Source organism: Pongo pygmaeus, chromosome 10, assembly GCF_028885625.2.
Source record: "Pongo pygmaeus isolate AG05252 chromosome 10, NHGRI_mPonPyg2-v2.0_pri, whole genome shotgun sequence".
Taxonomy (NCBI): domain Eukaryota; kingdom Metazoa; phylum Chordata; class Mammalia; order Primates; family Hominidae; genus Pongo; species Pongo pygmaeus.
In genome coordinates this window covers 70,504,084-70,519,302 of record NC_072383.2, presented here as the reverse complement: position 1 = coordinate 70,519,302, position 15,219 = coordinate 70,504,084, and the positions used below count along the sequence as shown (strand labels likewise).

Here is a 15,219-nt window from a genome sequence, read left to right as displayed (position 1 = left end):
TCATTTTAAAATCAAGGATAGCCTGATAATTATGTTGCTTTGTGATTATAACTTAAAAGACTAGAAGACCCTAAACATAGTTTAGTGAAAAGCCCTCTATGTTGTAAAGAAATCCAAGACTGCAATGGATTATGTTTAAAAAGATATTAGAAAAAATAACTTAGGAAATTAGATTGTGTTGCAGCTGTTTCCGTTTAACTTGAATTTTCATCACGTTATTTTAAGCATTAAAAAACGACCCATCAAGATATTTTTTTCTTTAACAGTTCCTGGGACTGCCTCTCTTATCAGTCGTTTTCACTGTTATAATAAAGCAACTTTTATTCTAATGATCATATTAAGGCAGCAAAGAATGGGTGCATATAAACCTGAATGAGACATCTTTTTATAAAATAGCATCAATATTAATGAAGCATTTGTCCAGACTGTGAAAAACTGTTCAGATGTCACCATCATCAGGGCATGAAGAGAAGGAAAGTATGACTGTGGAGGTTAGTAAAATTCTCTGCAGCAAAGAGCACTGAGAAGCTCCTCAGTGTATAGGGAGACATTACTTTACATTGCAATGCATTAACTTTATAATGAAAAAGGCTACGCAAATTCACAACTTCCCAAGTACCAAAATTCTAGAATATATTTTATACTCCGTTACACATCAGCTAAGTTTATGTGACTATTTAGTTATGTAAAGGTCTTTCCTTTCTATGTTGTAATACAACTATTACATATAAAAATATAATTACTGGATTCACTTATAATGTTCTAGGCATATTGCAGTGATGTTCTAGTATTTCTCAGAAAAATGAAAAGGCAAATAATTGATTTTCCTGGCTCAGAAAATATACAGATTTCACAGGACTTCTGGAATAGATCGGCAGTTGGTTTTACTCCATCAACTGTTTGCTTTGTGAAATAAAGATCTAGGAAGGCTATATCCACAGGCCAGAGAGAATCGTATTGAAGCTTTGACCAGGATGTTATAGTGAATTAAATGATCAATAATATGAAATTGTAATAATAAATTTTCAGCTACAAGCTCTATAATTGCAAAACAAATAGAAAATCATTTTTGAGACGAATAGGATGTCCTGCATTATCTTACTCTTAATATTTTATATGCCAAGTTCTCAGAGTTCAAAATCATACATATGGCTCACGCCTGTAATCCCAGCACTTTGAGAGACCAAGGCAGGTGGATCACGGGGTCAGGAGATCGAGACGATCCTGGCTAACACGGTGAAACCCCGTCTCCACTAAAAATACAAAAAATTAGCCGGGTGTGGTGGCGGGCACCTGTAGTCCCAGCTACTGGGGAGGCTGAGGCAGGAGAATGGTGTGAACCCGGGAGGCGGAGCTTGCAGTGAGCCAAGATCGCGTCACTGCACTCCAGCCTGGGAGACAGAGAAAGACTCCGTCTCAAATAAAATAAATTTTAAAAATCATACATATGATTTTATAATTCCAGAAGACAAACCGACAAAGCTGTCTAGATGTTACATATGCTTGTACAACCTTGGAGAAATTCTTCCTTTAAAGAATCAGACTCCTGGCTGGTACATCTGATGTATGTTATAGGTTGACAGAATATTTTTGTTCAAAATTTGTTCTGTCATCTGCGTGTCCTTTATGTTTTTCTGCATCAGTGATGCTTGTGTCACACTGATCATTCTCAAAGGCCTGGCCCGAATCTCTCTAACTTTGCCACAGTCGAGTAGTTTTTATGTACTTCCTGGCAAGGCCAGAGTTGATGCCTACGCTTGTGCTTGTTTTGCCTGGGGCCAGACATCAGAAGATTAGAAACAGCACTTGGCAGATGTGGGAAATCCAGGCTCGGGGAAGAAGCATTGACAGAGTCAGCCCCTAACAGTGGTGAGAGTGTGGCAGGGTACTAGCACATTCCACGAGTCTACACAGTTGGATTTCAAAGGGTAGCATGTTGAAGGTAAACATAGACTGTATATGGAGAGAGTGATAGAAGACACTGCTTTCCTAAATCGGATTCCAAATGTAGTCACCAGAAACATTCATGAATTTCTCAGTCACTTAGATTGAGTGACTGGCTGGTCTTGGAGCCAGCCTACAGGGGAACAATTTCCATTCTTCATAGAGATGACAAAGCAAATTAATGTCTGTTCCAGATCTCCTAGACATGGGTGGATGATAAAGTCAGACTCCTAATTTTCCAAGGTAATGGGAGACAGCATGAGTAACCCAATCCAAACATCTCATTGCGTTTATCAATTTTAACTTCTCTCCCTCTTCCTGTACCTCCCATCCCCCATCCCTACCCCCAGCCCTCACTGGAATGAAAGTCTTACTAGGGCATCTTAAATGAAATGAAATGGACTGATTTAAGTTTTAATATCTTTCCTTGGCTCAGACTTTAATCAGACACAAAATAGAAAACATAAAGTAGAAAAGAAACAAAAATGCTATATGCTGAGTTATTGGTAATTAAATAAGAGTTTCAGCAGAAAGTTAAAGAAACAACAAATAAAGATCCTGTGTATGCTGTCTATTGATTTTAAACACTAAAAATGAGAAAGAGAACATATGTTGATACTAAGTGGCATTAATCGTTAGATCATTTTAAGGTATCGTTTTAAATTCCTTTGACTCAGACATTATTTAATTCGATTTTTGTTTTAGTTTTTCTGCATTATGAGTTTCTGTTCTCACTTGTTTTATAAATCTCACAGTTTGCTCAATTCCTTTTAATTCACAGCAACACGTTTTAACTTTCTTGCATTTAATTCAAGAAACATTCATGGGGAAAAGTGAAAAGTAACATTTTATTTTTTTAAACACCATGATTATTTAAAATTCTGTCTTCCTAAACAAATAACTTTGGTGTTTTTTCAGCTTGAAGGTTCAGATATCCGGGAAATGGGAGTAAAAGGAGAATCAAAGTAACTTGTGTAAATAAAGAAACAAAAACTATATTTCACTTACAACATTTCAGAATTGTGTTATTAATGCTCTTTGAAATATTAAACCTGCAAATGTAAGAATAAAAACAATATTTTTCATGTAAAAAAGAATGTCGTACCTGTTATTTTGAAGTTTAAGTGCTTTAGTTTTAGCACTGATATCATAGATAAAATGTTGTTGGGTAATTATTATTCTATTTTCTGCTGTTGTGTTTCCCAAGATGGTGATAACAGGATAACCCATCTGGAGTGTCCACTGATCCATTACTTCTTGTATATTTACATATTTCCCATTTCTTTTTAAAGCCTTTACAAGAAAAAAAATGTATAAATTAGTTTTATAAACATGAATTATCAACATAATTAACATTAAGACATTTTTATTTCTATTTTTACTATTTACCTGAATATGAAAACATTTAAAGTCATTGAAGCCAATATAATGTGTTAGTGAAATTAATCTTCTTGCCCTAAGTTAAGCCTCATACATGTATATAAAAATGAAAGTTGTATTAACATTAAAGTTTCTATATAACATAAAATAAATGTTATTATTAAAGCAAATCCCTGAAGCATCAGGAATTATTCCCATCATGTCTAGTGTCACATTTAAATATTTGACCTTTAGAAAAAATTATTTAAAACTTCAATTTTTTTTAACATGAATATCTTACACCATGTTAAACTTACATTTCAGAAGTATTGTCATGTTTGAAAGTAGGCGAGGTATCATTTACTACCATTTGTAGTTTAGTTTTAAACTCCTTTATTTTATAATATATTATAAAAAACAAAAAATCAATATGAACAAATGAAAAATGTAAAAAGTAAAAACAAACTGTCAGTGTCAATAAAGGCTATGAATGTCTTATAAATGCAATTCAAATATTCAAGTAGAGGTTTTGATATTTGAGCTTCCTATACTTTACCTCTGATAATGTATTCCAGAGATCATTTCTGGCTGCATTGCCATACTTATGAATGGTTAAATAATCCTACAAGAATATAAAATTGTAATTATAATTCAAAGGTTAAACAGTAACTACTAAACACATTTATTTCTCAATTAATAATTTTCATTTGTTGGAATTATATTAATAAAAAAGGACATAAAAGAAGATAAATAATCTCATTTAAAAATATTCCAAAGAGATTTAACTATAGAATATTTCCTAATTAAGTCGTCGAACAATATTAATCTCTTAAAAATTATTTTCATAACTATAATAACTTCTTACAGATATCCAGGGTCAAAGATCTTTCTCTAACTGAGCAAGTCAACCTCAGTCAATTCTGAAAACACTACCTCTTCAATGAAATATTTAGAGAAACCTTCCCATCAGGCTTTTGCGTTAAAGTGTTGAAAAAGAAATATTTTATGAAAAAAAGAAAGAGCTAATATATGCTGATATTAAGAGGGATTGCTTTGCTGAAAGAATACTCTCTTCACAATCTGTCTCCAGTTCAGTGGTCTCTCTGCAAAGGAAAGGCTGCCTATTACAATAATGATAAATATTTATTTCCATGGATTTGAAACACACATTAATATCTGATAAGAAAAAGTCATTCCTAAGTTTATTTAATATTTTGGGCCTTAGGACTTGCAATTTTTAATGTTTAGTTATTAGTGGTAAAACCTATACACTTTCTATCTGATTCACACTTTGTTCTCCTCTAAGAAGCATGGTTTGTCTCCTCAATGTGCTATTTAGTTATGGCTGGTTTGCATTATTTTTTCTGATTTCAAAACAGAAATATGAATATGAAAATAGTGTTATATTGTAAAAGTCCCTCCTCCTTCATTTGAAATTCCATGATCTCTGCAACATATAGATAGTAGACAAAATCCTAAATTACATCAAAGTACAGAAAAGAAAAATGCTGACCCCTTCAGTACTTTATATGGAGTGGGCTACCTGGGGATAATTAAACTTGGGGGAAGCAAAGTTTCTGAAATACAAATTGTAACACCTGTGACAGGTTCAGCTTTTGTTGGCAACTCACAGCACAGCAAATGGCAACTCCCACTTAATCAGATGCCTAGAGATGCAATGTCCAACACTAACTTAGCAAGCACAAATTCATCATTGCCATCAGGTGTTATGAATAACTTTGTTAAAAAATATAACCCTGAATAACCATTCTGAATCCTGATTTGGCTTTGAACATTCCATATGAGGTTTTTCAACATGAACCCAGAGACCAGGATTTAACTATTTCAGATTTAACTTTCAAAATTATTCTTTATGCTTTTTTTTCACTTAAATGAATAAACTTGGGAATAAGATTTACAATATAAATGTGCATTTTATTTTATTTTTTAATTTTTTATTTGAGACAAGATCTCACTCTGTCACCCAGGCTGGAGTGTAGTAGTATGATCATGGCTCACTGCAGCCTTTACCTCCCAGGCTCAAGTGATCCTTCTTCCTCAGCCTCCTCAGTAGCTAGGACTGCAGGTGCACACACCACCACATCCAGCTATTTTTTTTTTTAAATTTTTTGTAGCAACAGGAGTCCATTATGTTGCCCATGCTGGCCTTGAGCTCCTGGGCTCGAGCTAGTCTCCCTCCAGGGCCTCCCAAAGGGTTGAGATTACAGGCCTTAGCCACCAGGCCTAACTTGCATTTTATTTTAGTGATGTAATAATAAAAGGTGCTAATATTAGAACTCTTTACTCTTAGGTTCTGTTTATGGGTAGTGCTGCTAGGCTAATTCAGCAAAGTGGAAATAAAGGAATACTATAAAATCCAATATACAATTTTCTTCTCAAAGATCATAGAAGTCTAACTATTCATAATATGAGTTGACCTTGTCCTAGTATCGTCAGTTTGAACTATTTCTTCCCTCCTCAGTTTAGAAAAAGGTCCAAGTTTCCACTTCAAGCAGGCTGAAATGAAAATTATCCAGACATAAGAAGCAATTTCCAACTTGCCTGTCTCTGTATTCAGGGAAGATAACATATCTTCTTGAACTCTCAGTAACCTTAATATTCAGATGTTATTGGAATTTTACATGTGCCAACTTTTTTTAAAAAGTTTCCCTTTTTTTTAAAAGAGAAAGCTTGCATAAACATACTCACAGCTTGAATTAAGAAAATTTTGCAGAATTATAAACAAACTTAAAGGATAATGAGTGTGTTTCAATAATCAGTCATCTATTTTTTTTTCATTAATTCCACAAAATGTATGGAGCACTTAGTGTGTTCAGGTAACTTTCTAGTACAGGAGAAACAATGGTGAAGAAAAGATTACTGACAACAACTACAAATACTGAGATGTGATTTGTGTAGGGAGATTTCCATGACTGAAGCTATAGAAGTCTTGGTATAATAACCACTTGGCGAGATGAAATCACATTTAGTAACTCATTGAATAAAAATATTTTAAGTTCTTTTCAAACCTCTAAGTCAGTGAATATGAAAGTCCTTAGACATATAAATCTGAAATGGAAATCTAAGTTTACATTTATGTGTATGAAAGTCAGTCTTCAGCAGATTTGACATTATGACATAAAATAGAAGAATGTTTTAATATTAACTTTAAAAGAATTGTGGTTTCTCTGTACTAGGTATTTCAGAAATAATAGAGTTATTGTAAGGAATAAAATAATCACCAGAATATTCTTAAGAGACATAACAAATAATACAGACTGATTAAAAGTTAAAATTCTATTTAACAAGAATATATTACATCTGCCTATGGAGAGAGGTATCATAGCATAGTGGTTTAAAATGCAGTAACAAGAGCCTGCCTTGGTTCAAACACAAGGTCCAACATTCACTAGCTATATGAGCTTTAGAAAGCCATTTAACTCTTCGTGCCTATCTTCACATATATAACCATGGGGATAATAAAATAACTACTGTATATATTTTTTTTGAGAATTGAATGATTCAATATACAGTGTTAAAAGAGTGAAGAGTGCCTAGCACATCATAAATATTCAGTGGGCATTCTCTCTGGTAATCTTTTTAATAATCTCAGGCTATAGGTTGGAAAACTGAGTAACCGAGAAGGAAATGCATGATTATCAATAATAATGAAAGAGCACAGCACATGAAAACAGTAATATTTGTCTCCTTTTTAACACTGTGCGAGTTGCCTTATATTTTATCTCATTCAATCCACACAACAACATTAGAGGTAGACATTATTATCATCATTTAAGAAATCAGAACCTTGGAACTCAGAGTCTTCAGCCTACATCCAAACCCCATGCCTGTGCCTGCCCAAATCCAATATCCAAGATATCCAAGCCACATAGATAACTGAGTCCTATTAGCCACATAACTGAGTCCTATTAAAAACGGAACTCATTATCCACTCCTATATTGGCTCCTTTTGGTGGCCCTTCTCCAGTGAAGACCTTTTCATCCACCTCTAGCAAAAAGTTATCTTGATGCCTTGATCACCCTTTCCACCATATTCAATTAATAATCAATGACCTAAATATACTCCAAGTTTCCCACTTTCCCATACCTGTTTGTCTGCTCTACAGAATCTTACATGGGTGGTGACAGCTGCCCTTGCTCCTGCTTTGTCCCTTTCACATCTAGTCTCTCCCACAAAGCCAGAATATTTTTGATCAAATACACACATAAATCCCTGCTATGTTCAGAATATAGTCCAAACTCCTTAATATAACCTAAAAATGGCCCTCATAGTCTTGTCCCTCTGTATTTCTCAAATCCCATTTGTTAACTTGTTGCTCCCTGCATTAATTTAGCCACTTTCAGTTTTCTGAAGATGCCTAATGGATATTTTATCTCACTTCTGGTTCTCTGCACATGCAATTCTCTACATATTCTTTTCTCCTTTGCCTACCTCAATTCAACTCAATTTCCGGGACTCAATTTTGAGGCATTTCTTCCAGGAATCATTCCCCATCCACTTCAACCTCCTTCCTAATTCCAAGTTAAATATCTCTTTTATATTGTCACACAATGTTCTATATAATAGCATTTATCCCACTGTGTCATAGGTGCCTGTTTATTAGTTTGACTGTTCACACAGTCTGTAAAATCTGTGAGAGTAATGATCCTGCCAGTCTTGTTCACCACTATTTAACCAACATCTTTGTGCCCAGTCTAGTACACAATAGGTGCTTTCTCACTCTTTCTCTCTTTTTCTCTCTTTCTCTCTCTCCTCTCTCTCCCTGTCCTCTCTCCATATATATATATATTTAAAATGCAGTAATAAGAGCATGTATGTGTGTGTGTGTGTGATTTGTCTTTCTTTTTGCAATATTTGTTTCTGTTGATAACTGACAATGCAGTAAGCATAGATTTCTTATATCTGTCAGGATCCCCCAAAATATCATATTTAAATATTAATATAGGACATAATTCAATACTTCAGTATATATTTGTCAGGCATATAACTTGAATGGATACATGCAATTGCATATAATGTCATCAAAAATTGTGAACGATTACATACGAGACCATTTTTGTTTTATTTCATTTGCTAACAAGTGATGTGTTTCATAACATGTCATGTGTAAAAGCCAACAGGACTAATAAAAACAAGGGGAAAAGTAAAGAGTGAGTTAAGGAAGTAAAGCACTATTATCTTTTAAGATTTACATGGAAATAATTATGGAATAATTGCTTTCCTATTAATGAGTCTTTTAGCATGCTAGGATAGAGGACTAACCACATAAATGGTTTACTCCTTGAGACATAAAGGGATGATTCCACAAAAACCATATGGATTCATTTACATGTGTTTAGCTGCAGGTAATAAACATCCACCCTAGAATGACTTTTAAAATAGGAGTATTTATTCTTTCCTATCATAAGTAGGTAGGACAGAGCTGCAGCCACTTTCTTCTGGAATTATTTCGGTCCCACCCCATCTATGATTTAGCTCCATTCTCAGGTTCGTGGCTAGATGGCAGCAGCAATCCCAAGCATCATATTCAGATGTGACATTGTACAGAGGAAAGATACAGAATTTCTTCCTGAGAACCTCCTTTAAAGCATCAGGAAAACTTCCCCTCAAATTCTGCAGCAAATTTCCCACATTTGTCATTTGTCAACATTGCATCATATGCTCTAGCAAGAATCTGTTACTGCATCTTAAGGGAGCATTGTTTGAACTTTACCCAAGGAAAGACATAGTCCTCTAAAGTATATGGCTGTTTATAAGAGGGTGAGAACTTACAAGAAAAAAATCAGAATTCAGCTAATAAAAAAGACAGGACAACTAGGTATAGGGAGACCACCACCAATAGTGCTTTCTCCAGTGAGACAGGGTACAGCAGCCTGGGACTCATTGACACTGGGAAGTAGGATGTCCTATAGTTGTAAGACTAGTCTGGAAATGCTAGGTATATTCAAGCACTGATTTTTCTGACTATGTGACAAGAAGGCTGAAGCAAGAGTTTGAAATATTGTTGCTTTCTATCAAGAATAATTGTACCTCAAAAAATTTGTAGTGGGCATTTGTCATCTTTTGGCTTTCCAGCATTTAAACACCAGTTTTATAGGGGGGCAATCACTCACTATGGAATCTGGGAGGAAGGCAAAATCTCTGCCTCCCTCTATTGAAATGGAAGGGACAAAATACTAAATATTCTCTCTCCGCTTTGCCTGGCAGCTAAAGCCTGGGCATGTGCTCTGGCCTCAGACAAGGGGATGCTTCGTCTTAGGACTATGAATCCTAAAAGAGTAGTGCCTGTCATGGTGACACTGAGGGTCCTGTGGTAGCCACTCTAATGAGAACAGCTGAACCTTCACTCCTGTGGCATCACCTTGGCTACATCTCTTGATTTCTGAGTCTCCTTTAGTTCTTATTCTATTTTGTAAGCCTGGTTCTTCAGCCTTCCCAGTGATTCAATGGGCTACCTATATCCTTCAAATAATTTCCTTTCTGCCTAATTTAACCAGAATTTGTTTCTGTTGCTTGCATAATACAACCCTAATGGGTTAAGCAAAATGAAGGAAGGCACTTCTACATTATCTTGGCAACCCCTAGTAAGAAATTAAACTATTGCCTACAACTTACACAAAATAAAAACTAAAGAACACTAAATTCTATTTAGTACATCAGTTAGGCTTTTGTTGTTCTTATGAACAGTAGATACGGCGTAAAAGACATGTATACTTAATTTTTATGTTTTAAAAGCAGACAAGAATGTTGGAGAGAAAGATTAAGACTGAAATAAAGTGCAGAAGGTTCTATAGACTAGGGGGCAGACAGAGTGACAACAACAAAAACATTTTAAAAAGCAACACTTTTGTCTTAAACAAAGCTTCCAAAGCAGAGGCTTCTGAACTGAGAACCGTAAGTTCTGAACTTATACATTTGTAAGTATGTGCATTATTAGAGTAAGATGATCTTAAAGGGATCCATAAACAACAACAAAAGTAGACTAAAAGCATCAGATCACAGCAAAGTCACACAAGAGTTGAATAAAACCCATTTGAAGCCTGGCCCATGCACTTCAGAGGATGTTTTTACATTCCCTAACCTTGAGAAACAGGAGCAAGGAGACTACAACAGTGACAGATGACCAACTTAAACAAAGAAAGCTAGACTATAGACCAAGGTGTCTATTTGGATTCATACCTAGAAATTGATGGAAATTTTAAGATTAAGTAAAAATGAGTAACAAATCCCTAAGAAAGCTTTATGCAAAGACTAAAAAATAATATTTATATTTTAATTCTATTAGATAAGAGTCAAAGATGAAAAGGTATAAATAATTATTGAAAACTTTCTTTATTATTAAATTATATTAGGTTTCCAAGACGTAACTACAGTATAATAAGAACCATTACTAAACTTTTTGAGGTATAGCAGTTCAAGCCACCAGACATGAAAAGAAAGAAAGAGATGACAGATTTAGGAAAGAAAGCTGTTGGAGAGATAGAAGAAGAATAGTTGAAAGTCAGTTTCCATGGTTTGTATGCCATTCTGATTCTGAATTTGTAAATGTGTTTACCCTAAATTTACCTTTAGAAGTGGCTTGCTTAGATACGGGAGTATTTAGATAGTTTGCTAGGAACAAAAAAGGCATTTTACATGTTCTACAAATCCATTACTCCACCCAATTAATGTAAATTTTGTAAGAATAAGTATATTTTTATAAGTGGCTGCTAAATATAGTAGAACATCACAATATTTTAAATCAAAACAACCTGCCAGCTCATGAAAGTTTTTCTTGCTTGTTTGCTTTAAATTACAGACAATGGCATCTTCTCACATCACTTTTGTTTTCAAATATCTCCTATGTTGTAATTATAGATCATACCACCAATTCCTCAACATGCAGGCACATGACCAGAGTTACAATATTTCCACTGTAGGATTTGTATGCCATTCCAGAACAAGGTGACAGGGTCCCACACCTGTCAGTGAAATAATGTAAGTGTCATAGTCTATAGAGGAGTTCTGGGGTACTAAAATATTTCTACCTCTCACTTTTGCTGCTGGCATGAAATATTACTGAGACATAAAGTGAATCTATTGGTAAAAATGAAATTTGTGAATTGCTTTTTCTGAATATCCTGATAAAGGGCTTTGATCACCATTCACTCCCAAAATAGATAAATTACATCCTGGTTGGTAAAAATGGACTGCTTCTTGTAAATCAAGTTGCCCACTGATTGCAGGCATGTACACAGAGTTCCCCTCTCCCACCTCTTTGCTCTCTCAGCCCCAGTGCTGGTGACAATTTGGGAAGAAATGTAATTTAGTTGAGAAAGAAGGTATATATAAACTAGGTATAGGTATTAACCCAGGCTGATTCCTACCAGTCATGTGATCTTGAATAAAGTATCTATTTTCTCTAAACCTTAATTTCTTCAACTGAAAAATGTACATAATGTAGTGCTTACCTGATAAGGGTATGCACAGAAAATGATATAAAACAAATAAACGACTTAGAAAAATACCAGCCACATAAAGAATCCAGGAAACTTCAGTTATTTTAATAGCAAGATAAATGGGAAAAAAGGGCTAGTGTCAAAAGTCTTCTTCAATCTTCCCTCCAAGAGAAGCCAAAACGTTCTAGAGACACTATAAGAAAATTATATGGACTTGGCCAGGAGCGGTGGCTCACTCCTGTAATCCCAGCACTTTGGGAGGCCGAAGCACGTGAATCACCTGAGGTCAGGAGTTCGAGACCAGCCTGGCCAATGTGGTGAAACCCCGTCTCTACTAAAAATACAAAAATTAGCCAGGTGAGGTGGCAGCCACCTGTAATCCCAGCTACTCAGGAGGCTGAAGCAGGAGAATGGCCTGAACCCAGGAGGCAGAAGTTGCAGTGAGTCGAGGTCATACCATTGTACTCCAGTTTGGGCAACGAGAGTGAAACTCCAAATAAAAAAAAAAAAAAAAAAAAAGGAAAAGAAAAGAGCAGAGAAGAGGAGAGGAGAGGAGAGGAAAGGAAAGAAAAGAAAATTATATGTACTAACCTGAAGGAGGAAATTGCCTGGGTGGGGTGGGGGGTGTGGTGGAGCAGTAGAAAAAGAAAAGAAAAATTAAGAACAACACTTCCTTTAGGCTTCTGGAAAGCTGCTTAGAAGACTTCCTTCCAAATACAGGAAAGTAATGGGTTTTGGACAGTTCTTCCAAGTTGTGGGGTCTAGCAGCCTGTCTTTCACAGAGCTCTACTGAGATGACAAGACCCCTGATGGGCAGTTCATGGAATGGGCACATAAATTCGACTCAGCACAAAAGAGACTTACCCAAGCTGGCACTAATGCAATAAAGACACTAATCTTACTGTTATTATTATTAATGGTGGGTTATTTGTCTATCAGATTCTTCCTGTCTTCTCTTCCCTGAGTATCCAGATTAGATTTCATAGATCATCTTAATCAAATCCTGGGAAAAAGCCTCATCTTTTTTGTTGTACTGTCCTTCAATTATAGTAGCTTGGCAAAAATCCCAATCCTGGAGGAATCCAAGTATTTATCTAAACCTGTACTCATACAGCTGAATATCGCAGAAGAAAATCATGCCATTGAAAAGCTGAGCTTACGATAAATTCATAATCACCAAATTCCAACAGAAACTCAAAACTGTCAGAAAGTACCTTTCTACTCTTTGAATTCTCTATTTTCAAATTTCTCCACTTCCCACTCTCATTTCACTTTCATTCAGCTACTGACCTTCTCTCAAAAAACACTGAAAAAATATAAGTCATCAGAAAGGATTTCTCTCATTTCCCCATTGCCAGCTTTCCAAATTTACTGGAGATAAGTCTCCTATTAAAGACAAGTGCCTCACCTTCTCAATGAGCAAGGTCCTGGAGTTATTTCTCACTTCTCCAACATTATCATCTCCTTTCTCTGCCAGCTTAAAACCATTACAGTTCCCTCTCATCTTTAAAAATAAAACAAAAATCTTCCTTAGCCTTTATCCCCCCCCCCAACAACTGACCCTGTTTTTCTTATCTCCTTCCTTGAAAAATGTGTTTAATTTTATTCTACATACTGTTTCCATTTCCACATTCCCATTCACTCTTTATTTTTTTCGTTTTTGTTTTTATTTATTTACTTCTTTATTATTATACTTTAGGTTTTAGGGTACATGTGCACAATGTGCAGGTTAGTTACATATGTATACATGAGCCATGCTGGTGTGCTGCACCCACTAACTCGTCTTCTAGCATTAGGTATATCTCCCAGTGCTATCCCTCCCCCCTCCCCCCACCCCACAACAGTCCCCAGAGTGTGATGATCCCCTTCCTCTGTCCATGTGTTATTGTTCAGTTCCCACCTATGAGTGAGAATATGCAGTGTTTGGTTTTTTGTTATTGTGATAGTTTACTGAGAATGATGATTTCCAATTTCATCCATGTCCCTACAAAGGGCATGAACTCATCATTTTTTACAGCTGCATAGTATTCCATGGTGTATATGTGCCACATTTTCTTAATCCAGTCTATCATTGTTGGACATTTGGGTTGGTTCCAAGTCTTTGCTATTGTGAATAGTGCCACAATAAACATATGTGTGCATGTGTCTTTATAGCAGCATGATTTATAGTCGTTTGGGTATATACCCAGTAATGGGATGGCGGGGTCAAATGGAATTTCTAGTTCTAGATCCCTGAGGAATCGCCACACTGACTTCCACAAGGGTTGAACTAGTTTACAGTCCCACCAACAGTGTAAAAGTGTTCCTATTTCTCCACATCCTCTCCAGCACCTGTTGTTTCCTGACTTTTTAATGATTGCCATTCTAACTGGTGTGAGATGGTGTCTCATTGTGGTTTTGATTTGCATTTCTCTGACGGCCAGTGATGGTGAGCATTTTTTCATGTGTTTTTTGGCTGCATAAATGTCTTCTTTTGAGAAGTGTCTGTTCATGTCCTTTGCCCACTTTTTGATGGGGTTGTTTGTTTGTTTCTTGTAAATTTTTTGGAGTTCATTGTAGATTCTGGATATTAGCCAGATTCAATGCCATCCCCATCAAGCTACCAATGACTTTCTTCACAGAATTGGAAAAAACTACTTCAAAGTCCATATGGAACCAAAAAAGAGCCCGCATCGCCAAGTCAATCCTAAGCCAAAAGAACAAAGCTGGAGGCATCACACTACCTGACTTCAAACTATACTACAAGGCTACAGTAACCAAAACAGCATGGTACTGGTACCAAAACAGAGATATAGATCAATGGAACAGAACAGAGCCCTCAGAAGTAACGCCACATATCTACAACTATCTGATCTTTGACAAACCTGAGAAAAACAAGCAATGGGGAAAGGATTCCCTATTTAATAAATGGTGCTGGGAAAACTGGCTAGCCATATGTAGAAAGCTGAAACTGGATCCCTTCCTTACACCTTATACAAAAATCAATTCAAGATGGATTAAAGACTTAAACGTTAGACCTAAAACCATAAAAACCCTAGAAGAAAACCTAGGCATTACCATTCAGGACACAGGCATGGGCAAGGACTTCATGTCTAAAACACCAATAGCAATGGCAACAAAAGCCAAAATTGACAAATGGGATCTAATTAAACTAAAGAGCTTCTGCACAGCAAAAGAAACTACCATCAGAGTGAACAGGCAACCTACAAAACGGGAGAAAATTTTCACAACCTACCCATTCACTCTTTAACCTACTCCACTGAAATCGATGAATTTACAGGCTACCTCCATTTAACATTGTTGGCCACTTTCTTGTTCTTGAAACAAGCTCTTCGCTAAGCATTTGTGACATGATGCCCTTGGTACTCTGCCTGCCTCTCTAGCTGTTCCATCTCAGTCACCTCCACGGGCTCCTCCTTTTCTCTTAACCTCCAGTTGTTACAGTTGTTCAAGGCG

General features: G+C 35.9%; 1 protein-coding gene across 2 annotated transcripts in view; it reads right to left on the bottom strand.

Moving 5' to 3' along the window:
• The window catches only part of TRHDE (thyrotropin releasing hormone degrading enzyme), a 388,884-nt gene that overhangs the window by 98,501 nt on the left and 275,164 nt on the right, over positions 1–15,219 (bottom strand). For both annotated transcript variants that reach the window (XM_054444303.2, XM_054444304.2), the window contains 2 exons: positions 3,860–3,925; positions 3,050–3,237 (listed from right to left, as the gene is read on the bottom strand). In XM_054444303.2, the coding sequence (XP_054300278.1) occupies positions 3,050–3,237; positions 3,860–3,925 (254 nt within the window). The remainder of the gene's footprint in view (positions 1–3,049; positions 3,238–3,859; positions 3,926–15,219) is intronic.